We start from the raw sequence: 27778 nt of genomic DNA, 5'->3' as shown, positions 1-27778 counted from the left end.
AATGGTGAGACCCAGGGGTTCACACACTTAGTTAAGCAAGTGTTCTGCCATTGAGCTGTGGCCCCAGCCCCCCTTGCTAGTTTTTATCTTGATAGGGTCTTACTAATTTGCTTAGATTGTTCTTTAACTTGCTGTGTAGCCCAGGCAAGCTGCAGGCCTCCTGGTGCCTGGGAATGCATCGTGCAGCAGATCCCACTTGGTGTTTAAGAAAAATCCTTGGGGCCTTGGGAGCTGGCTCAGCAGTTAAGAGCACTGGCTGCTCTTCCAGAGGTCCCAAGGTTAACACCTACACTGTAGGTGTTGTCACAACTTCTGTAACTCCAGTTCAAGGGGATCCCGTACCTGTTTCTGGCCTCTGTGAGTAGCAGGCTTGCATGTGGTCCATCCATGCAGGCAAACACCCACACATATGAAAGAAGATAATTCCAGAGAGAGAGATGGCAGCCAACGGTGTAAGCAAGGAATCTGCAGTTGTGCTCGTAAGACAGGGAGGAAAGGCCAGCTCAACGTAACTCAGAAGAGGAAGGATATGCTTAGTTAACAGAGAGACATAAATTGTAAAGTATACTCAAAACTAGGACCTGAACAAGTCAGGAAGAATGGAGAATCCCAGAGTTTTGAATGTCATGTCCTTGGGTCACAAAACAGTCTGAAGCTTGGTGGAGTGTAGTGGCACACATCTCTAATTCCAGCACTGGGGAGGCAGAGGCAGGCAGAGCTCTGTGAGTTTAAGGCCAGCCTGATTTCCCCCCAATACCACCCCAGAATAATAATTTGGGGGGTTTTCTTCACCCCCTTGCTATCCTAATCTAACCCAGTTAGGCTGCCTACCACCTAGCCACAAGGTCCTTTACCTCTAATCTGAGTCGTGTCCATATTCTTTTTTTTTTTTTTTTTTTCCGGAGCTGGGGACCGAACCCAGGGCCTTGCGCTTCCTAGGTAAGCGCTCTACCACTGAGCTAAATCCCCAGCCCCTTTTTTTTTGTCGTGTCCATATTCTTTCTGTTCCATGTGTCCTCATGGAGACTCCTCATGGTGCGTCACTGGCCTCCTGGCCACTTTCTTCTCCTCCTGGTCCCTCCACTTGGCCTCTCCACACCTTCTTCCCTTCCCCACCCCCCTTCCACTCTGTCTCTTTGGGACTCTCAGATGTCCTGGCTTCTCTGTGCTCTCCTGCCCAGCCATAGGCTGATCGCTCTTTATTAACCAATCAGACATAATGGGAACATTCTTTACACAGCATAGATACAGGAGATGGCTCAGTAATCGTGACAATGCCAGCATCTAGACTGTAACCTGAACTCTGGGCACAGAAATCAGCATCTGAATACACAGTGCACAAGATTCTCCCCCACCCCCTCCTTTTTTTTAACAGACAATGTTTAAAATGTAGCACGTAACTATATAACTCTGGCTGGTTTGACTTACAGAGATCCACCTGCCTCTGCCTCCCGAATGCTGTGGTTACATGTATGCACCATCATACCCAGAGTTTCTTCCTGATTACTTGTTTTTAATTTGATCACAAACACTTATTAAGGGTCTAACGATGCCAGGCATATGGTGAGGCCTGATGGAAAAGCCTTTTTTTTAAATCGCAGTTAAGAATATTTGCCATACTAACCATTTCTCAGGGCATGAAACAGTACACTTAACACCACGTACACTGTTGTGCCACAGATCTCTAAGCCATTTCCATCCTGCAGAACTAAAGCTCTGTCCTCTGAACAACTCCCTGTTCCTCTCCGCCTGCTGCCTTGGCAACCACCATCCTACTTTCTGTTTCTAAGGGTAGAGAACCTATCTTGAAGCTTTACTTTCACCCCAGTGGCCTGGAGCTTGCTAAAAATTCCTCTGCATACAAAGTTATAGATTTTCTGAGACAACCTTAAGGTTTGGGATATAGCTCAACCCTGTGGGTCTCTGCCCAGCATACCGAAGACTCTGGTTTAATTTCCCAGCACACCCTCCAAAGAAAGGACAATTGGGAGAAAGATATTCTGCTGGGACCCACAGTGTTATGGCCCTAGGCTGATACAGTCAGATCCCCTAGTTTTCTATGATAGGAATTGTTACTGTTTTTAATATTATGACATAATCAAAATCAGTTTGTCATTTTAGATTTATTTACTTTTTTTTTAGTGTGTTTTAGTGCATATACATCTGTTCACCACATCCCTACCTTGTTTTTTAAGAAAGGTTTCATATAGACTAGGTTAGCCCAAAACTAACTTCCTTATAACTGAAAATGACCTTGAGTTTGTAAAAGTCTCTGTCTCCAGCTTCCCAAACTCTGGGATTGTAGGTGTGAGACAGCTGTGTTAGCAAATCTTTGCCGAGGTTTGGATTCCTGTCTACTCTCCCTAGAGCTTTGGATTTTGGATCCAAAGGAGGCCTCTATGCAGTTTTACATGTATGGATGCACATACTACATAGTGCATAGTGTGTGTGTGCACGCGCGCGTGTGTGTGTCTGCCTGCGAGAGAGCGCGAGCGCGTGTGTGTGTGTGTGTGTGTGTGCTCTCGTGCTCAGAGTTTGTCCTTCCTTCTACCATGTAGGCTTTGAGGATTCCGGTGGCCAGCCTAGGCAGCAGATGTTTATATTGGCTGAACCATCTTGACAGCCCTCAAGACATTTTTTTAAAGTATTATTACAAGCAGAGTAGTGTGGAAAGCTGTAAGTATTACTTTAGTAAAGTTTCTAAATACATTTGACTTCTCCTGCTCCTAAGAGCCATTACAAATGACTGCTGAAGGGAGGAGAGACAGCTTATCATAAGAGCACTGGCCGCTGCTGCAGATCAGTACTCGGTTCTCAGAACCCACGTTGGGCAGCTCACAGCCACCTGTAACGTCACCTTTGGGTATCCAGTACCCTGTTCTGGTTTCCACAGACACCAACATGTGCATGATACACTTATATACTTGAAGATACTCACAGGTAGACATACAGTAAAAATAAATCTTAAAAACTACAAATGACGGGGTTGGGGATTTAGCTCAGCGGTAGAGCACTTGCCTAGCGAGCGCAAGGCCCTGGGTTCGGTCCCCAGCTCCGGAAAAAAAAAAAAAAAAAAAACTACAAATGACTGCTAGATATTTAGAAATCCAAATGATACCTAGCCTTTTTTTTTTTTTTTCAGTTTCTCGTTGTTTGGATTTTTTGTTCTGTTCTGTTCTGTTTAGAACAAATCTGGAACTCCCCATGTAGCCCAGGCTGGTCTCTAACTAGTGCCTTAGCCTTCTGGGTGCTAGAATTAGAAGTTTGAGCCATCAGGCCCAGCCTGGTTTATTTCCAGTGAAAACTGAACTGTAATAAGAGGGGAGCCCCACTTTTGTGTGGCACCGTGTCTCTAGGAGCCCGAGTAGAATACTTTGTGTGAGAGAACTTGGTAGAAAGCCCTAAGAACTTACAGGCCTCTGAGGAGAACCAAGCCTCATTTTCTTTCATCTTCAGCGTTCTCCCCCCTTGGTGTACTGCGTGAGTGTGTAGCAGCCTCTGTGGATGTGAGCAGTAGAGAGGGCTGATTTGTGTGTTTTGGTGTGAAGCTCCCACCATGGGTACAAGGTGAAGCCTATTGTTCCTATCAGGATTTTCTAAGGAGGAAGTTCTTATGGCTCACTTTCCTCATGGGAGCCACCTCTATAAAAATTCTCCCCAGCCAGGCATGGTTGAGTACACCTTTAATCTCAGCACTGGGAGGCAGAGGCAGAAGCCAGCCTGGTCTACCTACAGGGTTCCAGAATGGGCAGTGTTACATAGAGACTTTGTCTCTCCCACAACTAAAGTAAACTAAATAATGTCCCAGGCCACGTTTGCATTTTAAACATGGTGATTTTAGACTCTGAACAGCAGGCTCCCAGTGCCCCGTGCTGTTTTCTCCTCTTAGAACAAGGCAGCCTTGGCAGAAAGATACATGCTCAAGATTTAAGGTTTAAGACTCCCACAGTAGCCGTGATTCGTTTCCTGTACTTGACAGCGTGCTTTTCTACAATGGCTTATAGCAGTGGACCGCCTCTCTGTAGCCATGAGTGACTGTTGCTGTGAGAACTCTGGCTGAGTGAGACATGTGACCCCAACTCTAGCTGCTGTCCCACCCTGCCTGCCTTGCTGTCTTTATTTGTGTTCTGGCATTTCAGTTGACTCGTTGGGTGGAAAAACACCTCAATGGAGCTGTTAGTTCACTGAATTCATTCCCTTAAACAAGAAAGACACAAAGTCAGAGGGAAGGGTGGCTCCTGCGTGCTGCTTACATACCATAGGCATAAGAAGCCCCCAGAAGAAAGCCAACTGTGGGTGATTGTCTTAGTTGGACCAGTGAGTTGACTATACCATCAGTGGCCTGTGTAGGAGAGAAAGTGTCTTGGATTTAATACAGATGCAAAAACACACAAGGACGAGGACACTTTGTAATTATTGAGGGAGCACTTTTGTATGGGTTATTTACTTTAATCTTATGTCAGGTTTTGGGGATAAACATAATTATTATTTTATAGGTGAAAACACTACAAAGAACTGATTTGTTCAGGGCTACAAATGTAGCTAGGCTGGACTTTCTCCAGAATCTAAGCCTCTCTGTTTTGTCAGGCTGAGGCGTGTATGACAATTTGAGTCTGTCAGATAGGTTGAAGGAATAGGTAAGCTGGGGTTATGAAGGAGCAAGAAGCAGGAGAGTGGCAGTGATGGGCCTGTTCCTGGGAGGTAGCCAGAAGTCTTAGAAGGCATTTAGCTGAGGATGCAAAGTACCAGTCCATGCTAGAGGGGTTGCTTACGGATATATCCACATACAGGGTCCTAATGTGGTGTGACAACTTCATAAATGGAATGCGCCCCTTTATTCCAAACAGGTATCCTAGGAAGACTTTCCTCCAAATAAAGGGGTGTCATGGTGACCTTTTAGAAACATTTTTATTTACACAGTAGATTTTTTTTATATATTTCCACTTTTTTCACATTAAAGTTTAATTACCCCTGTGGGAATTCACTTTGTACTAAGGATGACCTTGAACGTCCAATCTTTCTGCCCTGCTTTGCTGAGTGCTCTAACTACATGGCATGTGCTACCTACCATGCCTCCTTTACATGGTACTTGGAGTCCCACCCAGGGTTTACATGCTGGCCAAGCAGTCTACAAGCTAAGTCTATCCAGCCCCTTAACTGCCGTAGTGAGTCTGTTTATTCCAGTTTAGTTGTTGCACAGCCAGGGAACAACTGTGTGGTGGAGGCCATGCCTTGGTGCAGCATTTGTTCTTTGTGTCTGCTGCTGTCACTGCAGGAGAACTTGGAAATGGCCACCACATGAATGTCTGCTCTTTCTCAGTGTGGCAGCTATGAAGCCACTTTGTCAGTGTGAGGAAGGAAGTGCTAGAGGATGGCAGTAGGCACTGAGGACCTTGTTATCCTCAGAGTTGCAGCCGAGTAGTCCTGCTTCCTTCACTTGCAGGAGGGAGGGTCTCCCTCCAGTGCTCTGGGTGTAGTCGGGATGCTCAGGGACACTTCTCTCTTCACAACCACTTCCTTCATTTGATTTTGGGAAGATTTTGGGAAGAGATCTCCACTGCCATCTCTTCTAGGAAGGTCTTGAGAACTCCGGGAGATGTGTGGAGAGCCTGGCTTGCCCCTGTGATAGTAGCAGAGGCTAGAAGTACCCTTATGCAAAGCTGTATCTCGGTTTTGTCATTCTTTCTTTGTGTGTATGAGCGTTTTGCCTGAGCACCAGGTATATTCGTGTTGACTATGGAATCCAGAAGAGGATGAGAGATCCTTGGAACTGGAGTTACAAATGGTTTTTGACCCACCATTCGGGTGCTGGGGAGTAAACCTAGGTCCTCTGCAAGAGCGACCAAGTGCTCTTAAATGCCGAGCCAGCCCTCCAGCTTGAAATAGTTTTTGGGAACCATAACAGTATTTCAATTTTTCATAACAGTTGTGACCATGTGATAATTGCAATCTGAAAAAGAACCCACTCAGCTAAAAGGGGACACTGAGCATAGATCACAAATGATAATCTGTTAGGGGTGGGAAGTAAGCGAGGCCCTGACACGGAGGCAGAGACTAGTGAGTTAGGGTCAGAAAGGCTGGCCTCAAAACTTATCACCAAGGCTGGCCTTGAAATCCTGCCTAATCCTCCTGCTTCCACCTCCCAAGTGCTAGGATTGGAAACTGCTGTGCACCACCGGCAGCAGATGACAGTTTCTTCAGAGTTGAACAGGAAACTTCCTGTTTCCAAGGAAAGAGACCTCAGGTAGGGAGTTCAGACACATTGGGGCAGCATGTAAAGAAGGCCTGATGGAAGTCTTGTGTCTCCTCCATTCCTGTTACCTTGGCACCTGTAGACATGATTAGGTGCCTTGCTTATACAGTGTATGGGTCTGAATGTGTTGGACATGTAATTAGTGCAAAGAAAAGCTTCACAGGGCTGTCTGTGGTTTCAGCCAAATAAAGGGAGGTGGGGTGACTGCCCAGGGAAATTAAGGAAAGTCACTGTCACCAATCCTTTACCCAAGTGGCAGCCTCTTACTAATCACCCACTGTGAGGTTCATTATCTGGTCCACCTTGCTGAAGGGCAGGTACAGCCTGTCAAATCAATAAGTCTCAAGGCACTAGAAAGCCCTTTGGTAGCAGCCTTGAAAGGCATAGACCACTGTGAGACCTGGGCAGCTTAAATTGGTTTTAAAATTGAGTTTGTTCCTGAAGTACAGGAGACGAAAACAGAGAGGGAGGAAGGAAAGCAAACAGCAAACTTGTGCATATTGTATGCAGGCGGCCGTAGCAGAAGCTGTTCCCTTTCAAACAGACCGCTTCTCAGAAAGCCAAGAGGTTGGCCTCCACCCTTAGAAGCCCTGTTTCCCAGCAAGTCATATGAAATGGTAGTGCCCTAGGAGAAAAGCAAGGTGTCTCGGTAGAAAGTCACTTAAAGTACCCAGAGGAAGGACAGATACTCAGCAACAGTCTGGTTTTGTGCTGTTTGGCTCTTGGCTTTGGGTGGTTTTTTTGTGTGTGTGTGTGTATGTTTGTGTGTTTGTTTTGTTTTGTGGGTTACATTCTTTGCGTGTGTGTGTGTGTGTGTGTGTGTGTGTGTGTGTGTGTGTGTGTTTTCGTATCTCTTCCTTTCTTTCCTTTGCAGCCATTTTGAGCTAAGGTACTCTGAAAAAGAACAAGTTCTTATCTCTAAAGGAAACTCTCAAGAACTGCTGTGGTCTGAGAATTCCCTGCTTCAGAGCATCTTTGGTACAAGACAGGAACTATGTGCCTGCCTAGACTGACTCTCCCCAGCTCTTCTGTGCAAACAGTACAGAAGTACTTGCTGTACCAATCTAGGAGCCACACACACTCCAAAACTGCATCTGCCCAAGAAGCACAGTGCGCAGCACGGCTGGCTTTGGATATTTATCTTTGGAGATGAGAACTCAACAGGTAGACAGACACCAGCTTTAAACTGGTTGTGATCCCTCTGCATCCTCTTCCTGAGTGCTGTGCGTACAGACATGTGCCACCATGCCCAGCTTAAGACACCCCTCCTTCATTCCTGTTATACCAGTGAGGCAGAGGCAAGAGGATCAGGAGTTCAAGGTCACTGTTTGTTACATAACAAGTTCAAGGACATCCTGAATAAATCTTTACCTATTCCCAGGCACAAAAGTTTTCAACTTTTATTTTCCTCTATAATTTTCTTAAATTACATTTGTTTAGGCAGGCAGTGGTGATGAATGCCTTTAATCCCAGTGTAGCTGGTCTTTGCCACTTTGTGGGTTCTTCTTTATCCTACCCTTTATCTCTCCCCATCCCCTGGTTTCACCCCCCTCTCACTAAATAGGAGAGAAAGGATAGAGGAGAGACAGACAGACAGACAGGCAGGCAGGCAGGCAGGCAGACAGACAGATCCTTGTATCTAATGTCTTTCTCCTTGTTTCTTTGATCATGGCTAGTAGCAAACCCCAACTAATCTCCCTGAGCAACCATCATCCACCTTAGGGCCCTCATTTATACCCTCTGAAAAGTTCCCAGATTTCCAAACAGCGCATAATCACAGAAATTATCTGCAGCCGGCGAAACCACACCTCTGTTAGAGCACAGAGTAAATCATAGTTAGCTGTCGCAGACAGTCGAAAACAGCCTGATATTCCCACACCTGGAGTTAAAATAAAACATATTCTTAAAATATTTCTGTTTTGTTTTTTTTTTTTAAGAAAGCAAAATCCCAGAATTATCAATACATTCCCTCCATGCTAGGCCATTAGTCATGCTGTGTGTAGTGGTAAATTACAAACAGATATTTTCAATGAACTAAGCACTTTTCAGGAGAGTGGGCTAGGTCTTCAGGAGACCTCTGATGCTCAGTTCTGTTCTGTGTCTGTTTTGATGTGTCCACAGCTTCTCATTTCCTGTGGCTATAAAAGCAAATCTGTGTCCCCAACACAAAAACTCACATTGGCTTTCATTCAGCTAACACATCCTTACAGTATATATATATATATATATATATATATATATATATATATATATATATATATGTATGTATGTATGTATGTATGTATGTATGTATGTATGTATGTATGTAGAGGCTGATTTATTTCCACGTTTTTTTTCTGTAACCCAATGTCTCTTGATGCAGTTGTTCCTTTCTCATTAACAGTCAGAAAATTTAAAGTTAACACAGCACTACTGATTCTATGTCTGGGATTTTTATTTTTCTCCCTTGTAGCATGATACTCCTTGACTGAGATGGATAGTAATTTTGCTTTGAGCCCGGAGCCAGGCCCCCAAGGCCGTTTCCTGAGAGTAAGAAGTTACCTTGAATCTTTTGGATCTGCATTCCTGAACCCAGTTCGACCTTTTCCATGTCACATACACACCCTGGGAAGCCTAGGCCTTCTTTCTGTGTGAGATTTAGGAAAGCCATGGAGCCTAAAGCCAGCTTGTTCACTTTTCCAGTCCAGTGCTGCTTCTTGCACTTAACGGTTTGGTCACAGTCTCTTTGCAAACGACCATGTTTCCCTCAATTGAAGCACCAGGCATTTTGGTATCAGAGACCTCAAGCCTTACCTTGGCCTATTATATTAGCATGGTGTACATTGGGACCAACATCAGTGGCACAATTCATCTGTAGGCATTGTTCATACTTTTCATGGCCCAGTAGCCTTTTACATTTGGTATTTGTATTTTCATACACTAAGGTCTCTATCAACACCTGTCTTGCATCAGGGTCTGATATGACTTTGTTCACAGCTGAGATTAATCATCGTTACAAATCAGTGAAGGCTTCTCCAGAGCCTTGTCTAATCTTTGTAAATGAGGTGGACTTTTTTCCAAACTCTTAAAGCTACAGTGCAGCATTGTTCCTTAGTATCATCCTCAGATTGAATCTGTTCTGTGTTAGAGCACTAGAGCACGGCTCTTCACCCAGCAACTGGTCTTTGCTGTATTCATCTCTCTCACTGTTTCACTGTTCCTTATTCTTCCATCCACCATTGCAACTGTGGACCTGCCTCTGATGCAACTGTTACCAATCCCTTCCAGTCTTGGGGAATAATTCTATTTTGAGTAGCTCAGTTATTTAGACTTGGTTTCAGACAAGAGGAGTGCATCTCATATGAAATCATAACCTCTTTAAAATGCCTTAGATCTGTCATTTCCACAGGACGAATTCTATCTCCTCCTAACCTTGTCCCACATCATTAGCAGGTACATGCTGTATGACTACTGGGAGGGCTGATGGTGTCATAACCCCAGGCCTCCCGGCCTCCCACTACCCTGGTGGTGGTTTGAGATTAACCCTTTCTCTCCAAAGGCTGTTTCATTAGATTGTCCTCCTGCTTTTCCAGCTTTTCTCTGATCCACCACCCTCCAGTGCAGTCTCTGCCCTCTGTCTTCCTGGGTGAGGCACCCACTTTGTTGCTTGCTCATGGGACTGAGCCTTTTTGTTCTCTCTTTTCCAGTGCTCCCACCTCCCAAGGGCTTCCCTCTCCATCTACAACCTCTCCAGGTGTGCAGCCAACTCTGCAACCGTTCAGAAAAGAGAATAAAGTGACCCCTTTTGTTTCCCACTTCAGCCAATTTTTGTTTCTCAGGCTCCTCGGTTTCCACTCACAATTTTTCCAACTGCTCAGTTAGTCTTTCAAACTTTTTTGAAACAAAATATACAAAGAAGAAAAGGAAAAAAAAATAGAAAATCCCCTCTGGGAGCAAAGCAGTGATAGCAGCAACAATAAACTTTTTGCTGGCCTCTTGAAAAAAAAAATTCATCCCCTGCAGCATTTTAATTCAGATTTCCTATTTTTATCCTTAACTTTCCAGCCCCACACTGAGGCACCACTTGTGGCTAGTACTCACCACTCTGTGGGCTCTTTTCCCATTCTGCCAGCATGGGAAGGTTCAGAGTTTGAACCTCCTGCTCCTGTGACTGTAAGTTCCCTTGGTTCAAGGCCACTGATGTATCCACACAGGGTTGTCAGTCACTTTAAGTGTAGGGCCATCCATACCTCAGCCCCAAGGAGGCAAAGGCAGGCACATCCCTGAAGCCAGCCTTCTCCAGAGTGACTTCCAGGACAGGGCTACACAGAGAAACCTTGTCTCAAAAAAAATTACATTCGTTTGTTTGTTGTAGGTGGGAAGGGATGCTTGTGTATGAAGGTCAGAGAAAAACTTGCAGGAGTCAGTTCTGCCTTCCCACTCTATGGGCCCCAGGAGTTGAAGTCAGGCCTTCACACTTGGTGACAAGTGGCCCTCTCAGCCATCTTACCAGCCCTCATGTAAAAGTTTTATAATCCAGATAATTCAGGCTCCTACATTTAGATCTGTGATTTATTTCAAGGAGTGTTTGTTTAATGTGTAGTAAAAGTAAATATCCATTTCCCTGTGATACTCAGGTCTTCCATTACTGTCTCTTCTAAGAACTGACCTTTCCCCCACTTAAATACCTTGAAGACTATAGATCTAGTTCAGTCAGTAGAACGCCTGCCTAGCCTACTCAGAGCCATGGGGTTGATCCCCAGCATTAAGTAAACCCGGTGTGGTACTCCACGCTGGTAACCCCAGCAGTCAGAAGGTAGAGGCAGGAAGTCCAGGACATCAGGCCCAACTTGGACTCTAGAGTACGTTTGAAGCCAGTTTGAAAACCAAATGATAAACAAGTAAATTATAGACAATTAATTTAAATGCCTTGGTTTAGTATAGAGCCTGTTGACCAGGCATGCGCAGGTCCATTCAGAAGTCAGGTCTGTTCTGTGGGTTTATATGTGTAATACCTGGCCACAATGTCTTTTTTTAACGGTGTACTTGTTTTTGAACATGGGAGCATTTTGCTTGCATGCATGTATGTGTGTATAAGTGCACCACACATGTGCAGTACCCATGGAAGGAGGTCAGAAAAACCTCTGAAGTTGGAATTACACATAGCTTTGAGATGACAACTGGATGCTGAGAATCACACTCTCCGAAAGAGCAAGTGCTCTTACCCACCTCTTCCACACCACAGCCACGCTGTCTTCATCGTTGTATGACTACCGCATACAACGGAAATGGAATAATGGAAGTCTTCTATACTCATTCTTTTTAAAAATTGATTTTAATATTCTGAATCCTTTGAATTCACATATAAAGCAAAAAATGACCTTTTTTGTTAAAGAAAATAAGGCTTCTGGGATTTTGATCAGAATTGTAATAACTCTAGAAACCTTTTACTTTACTAGAAACTTTTAGAAAGAACTGATACCTTAGTATGTTTTTGAGATGTAGCTCAATGGTAGAGCATGTGCTTAGCACCCACGGACTTAGGCTTAATGTTCAGCACTCAGCATTTAATGGTGATGATACTGTCTTCAAGTCTATGAGCGCATCTCTTGAGATCTTTTAAGATTTCTTTTTTAAAGAACAAGTACACTGCAGCTGTCTTCAGACACACCGGAAGAGAGCCCCAGATCTCATTTACAGATGATTGTGAGCCACTATGTGGTAGCTGGGAATTGAACTCAGGACCTCTGAAAGAGCAGTCAGTGCTCTTAACCACTGAGCCATCTCTCCAGCCACCTTTTAAGTTGTTTTTTTTTTTTTTTTTAATCAGTGTTTTGTACTTTTTAGTGGACTGGTTTTCACCTATTTCCTATCTTATTTTCACCTATTTCTGTTTCTCCCAAGATAATCTTACATTATGTTATATAGTTGTATTTTCAACTTCCCTTTTTTGGTTGAGACCCAGTCTCATTGTGTTATGTTGCCCTGGCTGTCCTGGAACTCACTCTGTAGGTCAGGCTGCCCTCAAACTCAGAGAGATCACCTGCTCTGCCTCTCAAGAGCTGGATTAAAGGTGTGCACCACCACTGCCTGGCATGTTCATGCTTTTAACTGAACTATCTGTCCTTCCCTGGAGGAGGAATTTACATATGGTGTGTGTCTAATTTCAGAACAGGGTTCTGATTCTGTGTCCCCCCCATCTTCTTGCTCCAGTCTTCTGAGTGCTAGGACATCAGGTGTTTACTACCATGTCCTGGCTGTTTCTACATTTTGTGTGTAGTTATGATGGACCCACAAAGAGGAAATTCTTTGTTTAGTTTGTTGATTTTAAAGGACTCATGCTGACCCTGAACTTGATACTTGTCCTCCTGCTTCGGCCTCTCAATTGTGGGGACCACAGGATTAAGTCACTGTGCCTGTCATTTGTTCTCTTTTTTAAAGTCTTTAGAATTGTTGGCTCTCAGTCATGCTGGGCATGAATAAATAATACAGTTTTACATGCTTTTTCACTCCTGTCTTTAAAAGTTGTATGCATTTAGTCTCTTTCTCTTTTCTCACTGCTCTGTCCAAAACTTCTAGTCCATAGTTTAGTAAAAGCACAGCCAGAATCAGGCACATCTGGGAAAGCCCAGAGTGGTCCTGACCCTGAGCCACTGAAGAGATCGAGAGAGGAAAGGGAGAGGTTAGAGACGGGAACCAGGTGCAGCATCCAGAATGCCAAAAGTACAAAAGGGCAGGTAACCAAAATGGCTGGATTATCTAGGAAGGAACCTCTGGGAGGGGCAGCCCAGGCCCTGGGTTGGAGAGCTGGAGGGGAAGAGTGAGTGTAGAGGGTGGCTATGCCAGTCATATCCTGAAACAGGAACTGAGGGGATGCTGGAGAACCTGGAGGTCAGGTCCACTTTAATAAGTTAAGAGGCACCTCAGCCATGGGGTTTGAAATGTGATATTATGAAAACTGGCCTGAGTTAGTTCTCCTTTCCACCCTACCGCTCCTGGGGGTGGGACTGAGACGTCAGGCACAGAGGAAAGCACTTTTTCCCGCTGAGCCATCTCCACAGCCCAGGGTGTTTTACTTTATGCTTGTAGCAGTTTTATTAATTTCTCAGCCAGGGTCTCATGTGCCCCAGATGGCCTGGGACTCCCATGTAGGGAGGATGGTGTTGATCCTCTGTGGATAATCATGTGACACACAGCAGGCTTATTTAAGAAAGTTGTCCATCTAGGTTACAGAACTTACTGGGAGTTGGTTGCCATTTTCTTTTTGCTTTGATATGCCTATGGGATTAATGATATAGGTATACCTTTTTTCTTTTGTTCCTTACCAGTCTGGCTAGAAGTTTATCAATTTCCTTAATCATTTCAATCAATCTGCCTTTAGTCTCATCAGACTTTTTTGTTGTTTTGTCTTGATTGGTTATAAGGTTATCTTACTTCCTCCTCTTCACCTTGGTTTAAGTTGCTTTTCTTTCTCTAACTTAAGTCAAAAACAGGTGATTGGTTTAGATCATGTTTTATTTTCTTTTTTTCTTTTTTGTTGGTTTAAGACAGAGACTCTCCGTGTACCCTCACTGTCCTGGAACTTACTCGATAGCCCAGGCCAGGCTGGCCTCAAACTCACAGAGTCGTGGTATTCAAGACCTGTGCCACCTCTGCTTGTCTGTTTTCTAACACAGAAATCGAGTGGCCTAAGTTCTCCTTGTGGTTAACATCCCATAAATTCTGTTTTCATTTTTTTAAAGATTTATTATCTATAAGTACACTGTAGCTGTCTCCAGATACACCAGAAGAGGGCATCAGATCTCATTACAGATGGTTGTGAGCCACCATGTGGTTGCTGGGATTTGAACTCAGGACCTCTGGAAGAGCAGTCGGTGCTCTTAACCGCTGAGCCATCTCTCCAGCCCTCTGTTTTCATTTTTATTCAGCTGAAAATATTTTCTCATTTCTTTTATGACATTTTAAAATGTGTCATTTTATTTGATTATTTGGGGATTTTCTAGATATATGTGTTATTAACTCATTATTTAATTTCCTGGTGGTCAAAAAATGTGTTTGGTGTGATTCCAGTTCCTTTAATGCACTGAGGTTTGGCTTATGGTGTGGCACATGGTCTGTCTTGTTGATGTTCTGTGCTCTTGTGAAGAATGTGCTCTGCTGTAGTGGAGTAGAGTTTTCCTATGAATACCCTTAGGTCAAGTAGGTTGGTAGTCTGACGGTTGACGCTGGGGCTTGTCTGCTTGTCCCATCAGCTACTAAGGGCAGTGATGGAGCCTGCAGCTGTAACTGCAGATCCCTCGTTCTCGTCCCTCAGTGTCGGTGTGCCTCATTCAGAGCTTTGAAGCTGTTACTGTCTGTACACATATGCAGGGCTGTTATGTCTCATGGTGAGTGATTCCTTCTTGGAGGATTTGACTCAGTGCCTGCTGTTTTTCTTCTCACATGTGTTTATTTGGTGAGCCTGTGTGTGACGGTTGGAACAACCTGAGGAAGTTGATTCTCCTCCTTCAACATGTAAATCTCAGGGATCAAACTCAGGTTGACAGGTGTGGTGGCGAGCCTTTACCCTTAGCGGTATCTCACCAGTCCTGCTGGCTTCCTTAAGCAGTGGTAGACTTTATTCAAGAAGGCAGGTGAATTATTTGTAGAGTACTATGATCCATTTCAATCTTCATCTTCAGATAGGTAGACTTGGGAGTAGCCTTCATATGGTAATGTTCCCGTTAAGAACCTACCTGCTGGGGCTGGAGAGATGGCTCAGCGGTTAAGAGCATTGACTGCTCTTCCAGAGGTCCTGAGTTCAATTCCCAGCCACTGCATGGTGACTCACAACCATCTGTAAAGGGATCTGATGCCCTCTTCTGGTGTGTCTGAAGACAGCTGTGGTGAACTCATATAAATAAAATAAATAAAAAAATAAAATAAAATAAGTTTCGTTTAAAAAAGAAAAGGAAGAACCTGCCTGCTACTGATATGTTTGTTCTTGGGTTTTCTTTTTATTTTTTAAAGATTTATTTTTTTATTTTATGTATGTCAGTACACTGTCGCTGTCTCCAGACACACCAGAAGATGGCATGGGAAGTCCATTACAGATACATACACTTAGCCCATGGCACGTCCATACCCACCCACCCACACAGACAGGTGCGCGCGCGCGCGCGCACGCGTACGCGTACGCGTACACACACACACACACACACACACACACACACACACGTGTATTTAAAAAAAAATAGGGCGTGGGGGTGGGGAGAAATGGCTCTGGTTAAAAGCACTGATTGCTTTTACAGAGGACAAGGTTCAATTCCCAGCACCCACATGATGGCTCACAACTCTCAGTAACTCTAGTCCTAGGAGAATCAGTGCCCTTTTCTGGTCTCCAAAGGTACTGCACACACATGTCACATCAGTTCAGTCCAAACACTTACACACACAAAATAATAAAATAATTTTTTAAGAAAGGAAAGAAAAACTGTAAAGATGGGGAGCTGAACACGGTGGCACACACCTTCAGTCCCAGCACTTGGGAAGCAGAGGCAGGAGAATCTCTGTGAGTTTGAGGCTAGCCTGGTCTACAGAGCAAGTTCTAGGACAACCAGTGCTACACAGAGAAACCCATCTTTAAAAACTGTTTATGACTGAGCTGGAGAGCTCCCTGACTGAGAGTGCCCTCTGCTCTTGCAGAGGACTGGCATTCAAGTCCCAGTTCCATCACAAGCAGTGATGCATGACTGCCTGAATCTTCAGCTCTAAGGGACCCACATCGTCTTCTGACCTCCATAAACACCTCCACACTCACACACTGTTCTTCAGGGAAGGGGAGGGGGAGATGGCAGCTCCGTGTCTGAAGGAATGATTAGTTTCCTCTGGGTACTGGTTAGACCTGGAACTCATGAATCTCCTTGTTTGTTCTTGTCCTTTGAGGTGCAAATCTTTTCGTTGTTCTATGTAAACAAGTGCTAAAAATAGCTCAGCAAGTATTTGAACCTGGCTGCTCTGAGATCACCGTGTGTGTCTGCTTAGCTCGCTGGCATGGTTATCTAATGAGTACACTGCACATTGAGTTGCATTTATGCTGTAAAAACTATCACTAACTAGAACATGCCTCACTATGACCTTTCAGAATGGGGTGAGTCTGAACTCTGAGAAACTTAAAGTCTAGTCTGTGTGTGTGTGGAATAAAGGGACTTCCCTTCTTTCCATCCACCAACACCCTGTGTTCCCCTTCTTCCCGTCCCCCCACACTCTGTGTTCCTGACAGGACCTGCAGCTGTCAATGCAGGGCCAACTTGCCCAAGTAAGTGGCTTTTTCTGAAGCTGCTGTCCTAGGGGTCCTGTCAGCCTAGAATGTGGCATTCTGAATTAACTGTCACACTAGCATAAAGTAGGAGAGATGGTGATTAGAAGAGACCTTCACACTCAGTGATCGGAGGTAAAGACACTTGTTACTAAGGCTCAAGACCCAAGTCTCGTCAATAGGACTCACATGGTGGAAGAGAATGGCCTCAAACAAATTATTACCCTCAGACTTCTACATGCCATAATAGGTGGACACTGTACATGTCATGGCAAGTGGGGACACACACACACACACACACACACACACACACACACACACAATGTAAACTTTTGTTTTAAAGAGAAGAAACCTTAAGGCCTTTCATTCCTCCTGCCTGTTTTCACGGGTGTATGGCCAGGCATAGGGTAACATGCAGCACTGGGAAGGCAAAGACAGCCTCAGTCACATGGGGACTTTGAGGCTACTTGAAACCCTGTCTCACAGAATTGTGTAGTGGCATCTCAACCTAGGGCACATTCATTGTTTCATACCTGACCCTGCTTGGCTCCACATGTATTTGAATCCCCAGTTTTCTTATTGGCTTCATGAAGGCAGAACTTGGCTTGAAGGTTTCAGAAGCCTCTCAAAGTGCTAAGAACAGTGCTGAGTGTTAGATCAGCAGGGCTAATTCTGATCTTACCATGTGACCCCAACAAGAGATTCCTTACCTTTTTAGTTGAGCCTGTGTTACTAAATTAATTCTACAAGCTTGTTAAGTGTTTACTGTTCTTGGGACTCTGTTTGGCAATGTGAGAAATTCACAAAGTCACACTGACTCTGTTCAGAGAGCAAAGCGCTCACTAATATGGCAATTCTGAGTAAGGAAATTAATGGTGGTGATCCCATGTTTATTACCCCAGGAGAAGGCTTGCCAGCGAATATCTCTTTGGGAAACCTGTAAAATATAGGTGTCTCCCAGAGATCAGGAGGATAGGAAGGGACTTGTTTATGCTAGGAGTGGAAGTGAACTTCAGGCCCTAAAATAGCGAACAATAGGTTCAAGCAGGTGAAAAGTAACAGTAGGCATAGCTGCAGTTACTAGGACTGCCGCGTCAGACATGGCGGTGCCTTACAGTCACCACCCTGTGTGGTCACCAGAACTAGCAGTTCGATGAAAATATCATTACCCACTCGGTGAGAAAACTGCATGGGGTGTGGTAATGTACACTTTTAATTCCAGCCAATGGGCAGATCCTGTGAGTTTAAGGTCAGCGTGATTCCAGGCCAGGGATGTCTCAAAAACAAAACAGGAAACAAGAAAACTGGCATGCACCTGCCACAGCACCTGTAGACATCAGAGGATAGCTTCCAGGGGTCACTTTTCTCCTACTTAGTAGGTTCTGGAGATGGAATTGAGGTCATCGATCGGGCTTAGTGCAGGTGCCTTTGTCCCCTGAGCCAGTTCTCTGGCCCTTCGTCCTCTGCTCTTAACTGAAGTACTGGCTTCCAAATACTTTTGATTGAAACTTTTTCAATACCCATGAGCAGGGAGGCCCAGCAGCCAGGGTGAACATCTTTTCAGTGATCAGCCATAATCTGTCCTGAATTTAACTATAAAATGTGAATTCTGGGGAAAAAAATCGTCATTTGCTTTCTCTTATCAGAATCAACTCAGAGGTCGGCCTTTGGAGGTAACTTGAAACTAACCTGGTGATTCTTTTTTTTTTTTTTTTTTTTTTTTTTTTTTTTTTTTTTTTTTTTTTTCTTTTTTCTTTTTTTCGGAGCTGGGGACTGAACCCAGGGCCTTGCGCTTCCTAGGCAAGCGCTCTACCACTGAGCTAAATCCCCAACCCCTCACCTGGTGATTCTTATTCACTGTGACTGACAGTCAGACTAGAGTGATTTCTTGTTTCAAAGACCTTGCTTTAAAAGCCAGGCATGGCTCTTGTTCTTGCTCTCTTGCTCTTACCTTCTTCTCCCTTTCTCCCTCTCTCCCCATTCCCCTCCCCACTTCTCTCCACATGCTCATGGCCGGTCTCTACTCTTCTCTTTCTCTTCCCTTTTCTCTCTCTCTTCTCCGTCTCTTACCCACCCCTCTGTCTCCACCATTCCAATAAACCTCCTCCATGTGAAAAAGAAGAGAGAAGGAGGAGGAGGAGGAAGAAGAAGAAAAAAAAGCAGCAGCAGCAACTAGGCATGGTAGCACATGCTTTTAGTCCCAGTACTAGGGAGGCAGAGGCAGAGGCAGGTGGATCTCTGTTGAGTTTGAGGCCAATCCGGTCTACAGAGCGAGTCAAAGGCCTTGCTCTAAAGCGTGAAACAACAAAACAAAACCACTCCAACAGCTTACCTGTGCTGTGGAAAGCCAGGCTTCTCTGGGTCTATCTCCTCAGTTGTCCTTTCTTAATGCCTGCGTCCCTTGCACCACCAAGGGGTAATGTTCCAGCCAGGGGTCCTAGGTACTCTTCTGACTTCGGTGTCCTGCATTTATACTGCATAGGAGAGTCTGGTGTCCTTAGCAGAGAACCTGTCAGCTGAATGAGGATTAGCTCGGCCTTTCTCCTGCCTTATAGTTAGGGTTATCTGGGGACAGCAAGAACATCCAAAACCCTCATCCCCGGAAAGCTTTCTTTATATAATTAGTATCTACTTATTGGCCATTCACTGTGTTCCAGGTCCTGGAAAGTCACTATCTCCTGTCATGTCCCATCAGCTTGATGAGGCAGGTAGTGTTACACCCCTGTATAGCTTAGAAGAACTAAGCTGAAAGACCAGAAACTCACAGTGAATGTATATAGTTATTCAGTGCTTAATGTGAAACCAAAATTCAGACCTGTGACTTTAAAGTCCATGATCTTAATTACTTTGCTGTTTTCTCCTGCTATTGTCTCCAGCCCCAGTTGCTTTCTCTTGGCTTTTTTTGACGTGGTTTTAAACCAAAGTGGGCATAAGGTCTTCGAGACTGAGGCCATTTGTCTGTCTCCCTGGAACCCAAATGTTCCTGTGTGGTAAAGAATCATGTGGGCCAGTAGTGCCTTTGGGGAATTTGAATTAGGTGCTTCCAACGCCTGGCTAGCTCAGTCGGCAGAGCGTGAGACTCAGGTACTTCCTGGCCTGTGAAGGTAGCTGCTCTTGAGACCCGGGAACTGTCAGAGTAGCCGTGTAGCCATTTGGGAGGCCAGTGTTTCCATCGACTGTGGTAACATTATAATATTCAAACTTTATTAGGAGGTCGCTTTAGAAAGGAAAATTCAAGTTACATTTCACAGAAGGCTTGAGGTGCAAAGACGTCAACTGTTGCAGTTGAGGAAAGGACTCAGAGTAAAAGTGCTTACTCTGCAAGCATGAGTAGCAGAGTTCAAAATGTATATATCCACTTAAAAAGCCAAACATAGTTATATTTGCTCCTGTAACACAGTGCTGTGAGGGGCAGAGGCAAGAGGTTTACTGTCCTAGCCTCTAACAGAACACCAGGTCAGAGACCTCATCTCAAGGAAATAAGGCCAAGTGTGAACATACATGTGCATGCACATGCACGCACACACACCAGCATGCATTCTCCCCTACCCCTGTGCACACATGCACTCACACATACACATAAGATGTCAAGTGTATCTCAGTTCCCAAAGCAAGAGAGCTATAGTGACTGTTGATAATAGTCTGTTTCTGTCAGAGCCTTCCCACATCCAGTTTCCTGGCTACCTGGGGTCATAGTGGTTTGTGAAGATTCCTTAGAAAGCATGGCTAGTGGGTAGTTTTCCTACTCTGAAGCTACTGTGGGCTAAACTGTAGGTATGGATCTAGGAAGCCTACAAACCAAGCAGCATATGAAGAAAGGTGGGGCCTGTGTTTAGAGAATAGGCTATTTATGTGGCATTCATGGTATTGGTGGTATTGTGGTGGTGGTGGGTGGTGGTGGTGGTGGTGGTGGTGGTGGTGGTGGTGGTGGTGGTAGTGGTGGTGGTGGTGGTGCTTTGAGACAGGGTCCCACTCTGTAGCCCTAGCTGGCCTGGAAACTCGATTTAGACACATTTGCCTCTGATTCATAGGTTTCTATCTACCTCTCCCTCCCCACTGCTAGGATTAAAGGTGTGTAATTTGTACTTGGTGGTAATAGTTTGAGAGGGTATCTGAGCTCAGCCTGGTGACACAGGTCTCTAATCCCAGCTACTCAGGTCTTTTGAGTCAGGAGACTGCAAGTCTAAGGCTTGCACTACAAAGCCACAGATAAAGAGAGCTTACGAAGGGCTACTGGAGCTGCCAAGAAGTTAGGTACAGAAGGGGCTGTGAGAAAGCTCAATGCCTTTAGGCACACAGACGTTTGGACATTTGGACGTTTGCTGCCTGCCCAAGCACTGCCTTTGCCATGACCCAAGCCAGTACTGAGGCTCAAGTAAGATATATAGTAATGTCCAAGTGTGGTGGCACAGGCCTTTCATCCCAGCACTTGGGAGGCAAAGACAAGTGGATCTCTGAGATCAAGGCAGCCTGGTCTACATTTAAAAAAGCGATACACCAAAAGTGATATTCCTACAGCAGTGGGGAATCACTAAGTGTGCTCAACCCAGAACCAAGCCAAGCATGTCATTAGAAGTGAAGAGCAGTGGGGACAGAAGAAGACAGCAGAGCCTACAGGAACTGACAGGCCACTCTCCTGCTCTAAGCATACATAGCCTTACCTTCTGCTCTGACCTGGCAAGAGAGAATATCCAGGCAATCCAGAAAGCTCTTAGGCTGAGTCTCTGGGGATACACTGGGAGGAACAGCCATCTTCCTGAGCCGCATCTGATTTTCAGCAGCTGGCTTTGGTGTGAATTTTATCACTTGGTACCTGACTCTCCTCAGGGAAGACTTAAGCCAAGCCGTTAGATTATAAGCATCGCTGAGGCTGCCCAGATTTTAGGTCTTAGGAAAGCATATATTACTCTGTTTTGCCTGGTTTCTAGGGACTGGCATCATGTTGGAGGAATTTTGCCCCTTTTTTGGCCTTGAGCCAAGACCTTGACTGCAGCCATCCCAGTTATCTATGAATGCTGCCCACAGCTGGAGAGGCCTGGTTTACCTGTGTGCCCGCCGTCACTGGAAGTATTGCTGGAAGCAGAGCAAGTGGCCTACACTGTGGGACCCAGTAGGCAAAACAGTCCGGTAGATCTGGATGTTTAGAGGGAAGAAGGGGATAGGCCTTGGTCCTCATTGCATCTTCCCTTGAAACCCAAACGCAGAGCTTCTCCTCCCAGTGTTCACCATTTCCTTTATTACCTCAGGAACTTGGCAGGCAGGAGCGTTTGTTCCCAAGTAAAGCCTGGCCCACCACAAATTTGGTCTGAAAAGGAAACAATGCAGAGGTATACCCTTCTGCACCGGGGAGCCTGGCCTCTGTCCCACGACATGTCCTGACCCTGGCTGACCCCCTTTGCCTTCTGTCAGAGCCAGGTCCCTCACACTTAACTTCCTGATGAGCAGGGTTTTCCTTTTTTTTTTTTTTTTTTTTTTTTTTTTTTGGTTCTTTTTTTTTTTCCGGAGCTGGGGACCGAACCCAGGGCCTTGCGCTTCCTAAGCAAGCGCTCTACCACTGAGCTAAATCCCCAACCCGAGCAGGGTTTTCCTTAACGACATGGTTTTCCTGCATATCAGATACCTACATGCAGGTCACCAGACTGAGTCCTCCTCCTCCTTGCTCCTCCTCTGCCCTGTCCACTTCCGCTGACTTGACAAGTGCCTTTCCTCCCACCTGCCCGACCCTTGCCTTTGTTTGATTCAGGGTCTTGAAGTCACATCAAGTTTGGCTTCCAGATCCTTTATTTTTAACCTCAGACACCAGGGTTCCTAAAGTCATTTGAATTTTGACTCCTCGCCCCATAGTCAGGTCAAGTGTGGTAGTAGACACTTATAAGCCCAGATATCAGGAGGTGAGTTAGGAAGATAAAAATTACAGACCAGACTGAGCTATATAGTGAGTTCCAGGCCAGCCCAGAGTACATAGAGAGACCCTGTCTCTAAAACAAAACTTAGAGAAGCATTGTTGAGGAGATGCACATCCTGTGCCCCGTCAGTGTCCACTGTGACTCAGTGCTTGGATACCCAAAAGTTTGCTCCAGGAGATGGATAAGAATAATGGGTCGGCACATGAAAACAAGTGGCAGATGGTCTCAGGAACATTCCAGGGCTGAAGAAACATGGTTTCCAGAAAGGAGAAGCAGTCAGACATTGGCAAACTCAGTGTCTGGGAAAACCTGACCAGAGTGAGCCTCCTGCAGAGGCTAAGAGTGCTCTGGTGGTGTCAGGGACAGTGGGGCCATAACCAGAGTGCACAGTCTTTGTGGTCAGGATGAGCTGTCAGGAAAGGCCTAGCAGGGGCTAAAGGATAAAAAAATTCAGTGTCAGCCCCACATATGAGACTCCATCTCGGGAAGGAGAGAGACTTTAGCGGGGGGGGGGGGGGGGTCCTCGTCTTTAATCCAAGCTTCAAGGCCAGCCTGGTCTGCAGAGTGAGTTCCAGGGCTACACAGAGAAATCTCTCTCTCTCTCTCTCTCTCTCTCTCTCTCTCTCTCTCTCTCTCTCTCTCTCTCTCTCTGGTGTGTCTGTGTGTGTGTCTGTCTATCTCTGTCCCCCTACCCCGAGGTATGTCTCTGTGTGTGTGTGTGTGTGTGTGTGTGTGTGTGTGTGTGTCTCTCTCTCTCTCACACACACACACACACACACACACACACACACACACACACACAAAATCTCATAAACCAGAGAAACTACCCCCTGCCATCCTTCCTCCTTGCTTTACATAGAGATTCTTACCAGGACTGAGAGCCCTTGGCCCTTGACTTCCCTCAGGTACTAGAGGTAGTGCGAGCCAACTACGACACACTCACACTGAAGCTGCAAGATGGCCTGGACCAGTATGAGCGCTACTCTGAGCAGCACAAGGAGGCCGCCTTCTTCAAAGAGCTGGTGAGCTCCCATCCCCAACCCTGCCTGTGTCTTTAGACACTGAGATCTGCTGTACTCTTGGATATGTCTGCAGTTTGCTAAAGATTAATAAAACTAGAGGAGTTTGGTATGCAGCCTTTCTACCGAAGCAGTTTGGATGAGGCAGTGAGAGACAGCATTATCCACCTCGTCTGCAGCCAGAGACAACCTTGCACAGCTCCAGCAGGGCTGGGCGGGGGTCTGGCATGGGTCACCAGTGGCAGCCATGATGCAGCACCCCTTGCTGTCCTTAGAGCAACTAAACAGAGTAGTTGCTCCTTCCTCACTCCCTGACTGGTCCTGTCTTGAGAGACTGCCCTATAGCTCTGCGTTCCTCACTGTCTGTGCCCACTCCCATATCTCACCCACCCAGTCTCCCAGGTGTGGCTCCAAGCTGGCCTCCCTTTTGAATGACCCTTTCCTGTTCTGTACTCAGCTGCCCCAGGGGAAGCTCTGCCTTCCTGTAGGTACGCTTCCTTCCTGGTTGACACAAACCCTGCTAGTGAATGGGACAGGACAGAGAGGTTCTAAAGCATTCACCAGGCTCTCATCAACAGAGCTTTAACATAATGCATAAGTTTGTGGCAGAGGTACTAGATTTCAGATCATCACAGTCCAACTCCAACCCTGACGTGAAAGGCCTCAGGATTTTTCTGTGGTGAGTTAGTTATGAACAAAAACCCATCGTGTAATAAGTAGGCACAGTGTTTTCAATGAGATGAATAGTGATTTTTACATCAATGTGGAGATTTACTGGGTAGAGATTTACTGGGTGCCAGAAACAAATAAGAGAATGACTTAACTTATGGAGAGGGTTGTAAAGAAGAATTAGAATGGGTCTGCCCACCTGCCCGCCTGCCTATCTCTCAAGGACAGTATCTCACTATATATAGCCTAGGCTAGCTTGGGACTTGGAGTAGTCATCCTGCCTCAGTCTCCCAAGTGCTGGGCTTTTAGGCATGAGCCTCTGCAGAGGGAGCTGTCTTGCAGATCCTTGGCACTGCCCCGCTTCCCTTACTCCTTCTGGCTGTACTTCTGGCACAGGGAAGCAAAGTTCTGGTCCTTAATGAGGTGGATTTGCCTGGTGTTGCCCTGCTGTTTTCCCTTTGCTTCCTGCCAGATGACTCTTAGAGCAAAGCAAGAACTAAAGTAAAGCTCTGGGTTTCCAGGACTAAGCAGATACATTTTTTCCCTCTGCTGTTGGTTTGTTCCTCATAGAAACACATATGTATTTCCATGGACGAGCCTCCTTGCAGAGGCTGCTGAATTCCCATAAGCCTCCTAGAACTGGGAGTTTGGCTCTCCCAGCCTTTCTTCACAAGTCTTCTCCTGCCAGCAAGTGAACACTTCATCTTGGCCTGGTGCCTCAGGCCTGCCCTCTGCTGTTTGTAATGTAACTGTTTTCTCTGCCCTTCCACCTCCCCAACCCTCTCCCAGGTTCGGTCCATTAGTACCAACGTCCGGAGGAACCTCGCCTTCCACACACTCAGCCAGGAAGCCCTCCTGAAGGAGTTCTCCACCATCTCCTGAGGCTGCACTGCCTGAGAGCCACTGACTGCCTTACCCATGAGGCTCCTGGGCTGGAGGGCGAGCAAAAGGAGTGGGGACTGCCTTCAAGGTTGGAGAGAAGCACAGACCCCGAGGCTCTTGGTGAAGGCCGTACTTCAGTGAGCTTGGACAGCAAGGGCAAGCCCAGGATGGTCTTATTTGGGAGAAATGGGAGGGTAATGGGAGAGGCAACCTAAAGTGTGGGATTTCCAGGCTGCATTCCCTGGATACTGCCTCATGATTCCAGTTGAGATTCCACGTTCTGGCTTCTGATTATTCGGGTGCTGGTTGGTCAGTCCGCAGCTGATGCCAACACTCTGAAGGCAAACGGCTGTTCTTGGCTGATGCCACATCCTGTTTCTTTTTGGACCTGGAGCTGAGCAAGGCCCCTGCCCCCACTGCAGTCTGCGCAGTCCTTAGCACCTCAGTTCTGGCACAGAGTAGGTCAGGGATTGGCGCCTTTTTCTGTCTTCTAAATTCAAAGTTGACACCTCTGAGAGACTGGAGATTGGATCTGCCTGGTGCTCTGCTGTCCGACCTCTCCTTTCTGGATTTTAGTTTTGGCACCAGGAGCACCTGTTCCTTTCCTTGCCTTCCCACGTTGACTCGTCAACACAATAGGCCCACAACTTTAGCCTTGCCTTTTTAGTGTTTTAAACTGTCTTAAAAGAGTCTGTGTGAAATAAACATTGACAGGTTTTCTGGAGCCCTCAAGGTGCCTACTTTGCTGGTTCCCTTTCCAGCAGCTCCCCCCTCCCCACCCACCCCTCCAGTGGGAGCCTAGATGAGCTCCCCTCCACGTGTTCCACCCCCTCACCCTGCTGTTGTTTACATTCAGCCTGCCTAAGAATTTCCTCTGGGGAGGAATCTGTTCCTGCTGTGGTCTGGTGCTGGGAGAGAACCTGCTGGGGGTAGAGTGCTGTTCATCCGGACAGCCTAGGTGAGCATCATGCCTCGAGCCTCCATCTTGTCCAGCCATACTGTAGCTGGGTCTCGAGCACATCCAACCTCCATGAAGCTGGCCTGTGGATTCTATCATCGGACAGTCTCCGTGGAACCACTGTAGGGTTCTCCCTGTCCCACAGATGCCCCTGAAATAGCTGCTGCTCGGAGGTCCCTCCAGTCTAAAGCTTTGTGAAGCCCCAGGATGGCCAGGGCAAGCAGCAAGTGAGGGTCTGAGGGGGGCTGAGGGTAGGTCTGGGGCTTTCTGAGCTCCTGTCTGTTTAGCATCTGTCTCTTTGGGATACTTGCCTCCCTGGAAGCCAGAGTTCTGATTGAGCAGAAGTATAATAGTTCTAGAGAATTTGTCGGCAGACTGACATGCATAGATGTAGAACCTTAAGCCATTGTGGGGTGCGTCATCTCTATTCACTGGTCACCAGATGGGTAACTTGACCTGAGGTGTTTAGTGTTCCCCATGGTTATGAACCCCAGAGCAGCTGGATCTGGAGCTGGTGGCAAATCAAAGCTATTAAAAGTTGATCTGTGTGTCTTTAGTCTCTTTAGTGTCTTTCCCCTCTTCGTCTCCTAAATGCAGATTGGTCCTGTGTCATAAAGGGACCTTCCTTAAGACTTGGTTCTTCTGAGTCTCCTGGTCCAGCTGGGTCCTGAGAACTATGGTCTCCCTTGCCACTGAGAGAAAGAAGGGAGAATGTTATGAGCAGGTCCCTTAGGTGCCTTCTGGGTTTCTCCAGCCCTTCCTATAGTGGAACAAGGGCCAGTCTAGGATGAGCAGCCCTAAGCAAAGTATCTCTTTTCTCCCCTGACTAAAAGCCCACCTCTCATGTACACCTGAGACCTTTAACCTGGAGTCTGCCTCATCTACCAGTCAGCTTGGCTGGTGCCTCTGACAGCTCCGTGGAGGTTTCTGGGAGTGTTCCTCCCAAAGACAGGCCTCCTTAAGGCTGCTGCCTGTCCCAGCTTCACACAGGAACACCCACCAGGGTTCACTGACTCCAGCATTTGGAAAGAAAATCTGACTGAAAAGGCTCACTGAGGTACTACCTTAGCTTAGGCCTTTTCTCTCAGCAGGCCGTTCCTGGAGACTGAGGTGAAGGGAGCTCTGTGCAGTGCTGTGCAGTACTGGTTCCCTTCAGAAAATGAGGGTGGCTTCATGAGAGACATCTCTCTTCTGTATCACACCCGGACCCCCAAACCTTTCAGAAGCTCCCTAAATCTGCTGGAAAACAAAGTCTAGAGCAGCAGATGGGAAACGAGAAACGGGCAAAAAGTTCACTGCTTTCACCTTCCCAGTGGCCTGAGCGGGTGGGTGGGAAGTGGTGGGGAAGAGTCATCAGATCTGGGAAGAGGGCATTCACAAAGTGAGGCCCCTTCTGGAACTTGAGAAGACAAATGTACCCAGTGCCACCTGTGAGCCCGTGTCCAGAGGCCAGGTGGCTCTGCATCCCCATTCTGCTAGAGAAGGGTGACTGCTGACTGGGAACATGCAACACGAGGCAGGAGAAACAACCGAGAAAATAAGGCTGAGATGAAGACCAAAGGGAACAAGGAACTCACACATACCCCAGGCTCCCGCCCTGCTGAGCAGGGCTGGCTGACTGGGGGGATTGGGGGAGTTTGCCTGAGAATTGGAGGCGGAGTTTCTTTACAGCGGGGCTTTTCTGGCCCCCTCTTCCCCAAGCCCCGCAATTTAGTGGGTGGTGTAGCTGGAGAGCTATTCTCCCTTCCGGCACTTTCCAGTTCACCCCTTCACCCGGTGCCTCCTCCGAGCTGCAGAGGGTGGGGGGCGGGGGGT

The 27778-nt window shown here is 46.4% G+C and overlaps 1 protein-coding gene across 2 annotated transcripts in view; it reads left to right on the top strand.

Annotated features, from left to right (window-relative positions):
- Window positions 1–26519, top strand: part of Armh3 (armadillo-like helical domain containing 3) — a 181958-nt gene extending 155439 nt beyond the window's left edge. The window contains 2 exon segments of one of the 2 annotated variants that reach the window (NM_001402549.1): window positions 23341–23457; window positions 24913–26519. In NM_001402549.1, the coding sequence (NP_001389478.1) occupies window positions 23341–23457; window positions 24913–25005 (210 nt within the window). In that variant the 3' untranslated portion in view covers window positions 25006–26519. 2 annotated transcript variants of the gene reach the window in all.
- Window positions 26520–27778: the final 1259 nt, after the last annotated feature.

The sequence above is a fragment of the Rattus norvegicus genome, chromosome 1 (assembly GCF_021556685.1).
Source record: "Rattus norvegicus strain SHRSP/BbbUtx chromosome 1, alternate assembly SHRSP_T2T, whole genome shotgun sequence".
Classification (NCBI taxonomy): Eukaryota; Metazoa; Chordata; class Mammalia; order Rodentia; family Muridae; genus Rattus; species Rattus norvegicus.
The sequence above is the reverse complement of the archived record's forward strand: the minus strand, read 5'-3'. Positions and strand labels throughout refer to the sequence as shown.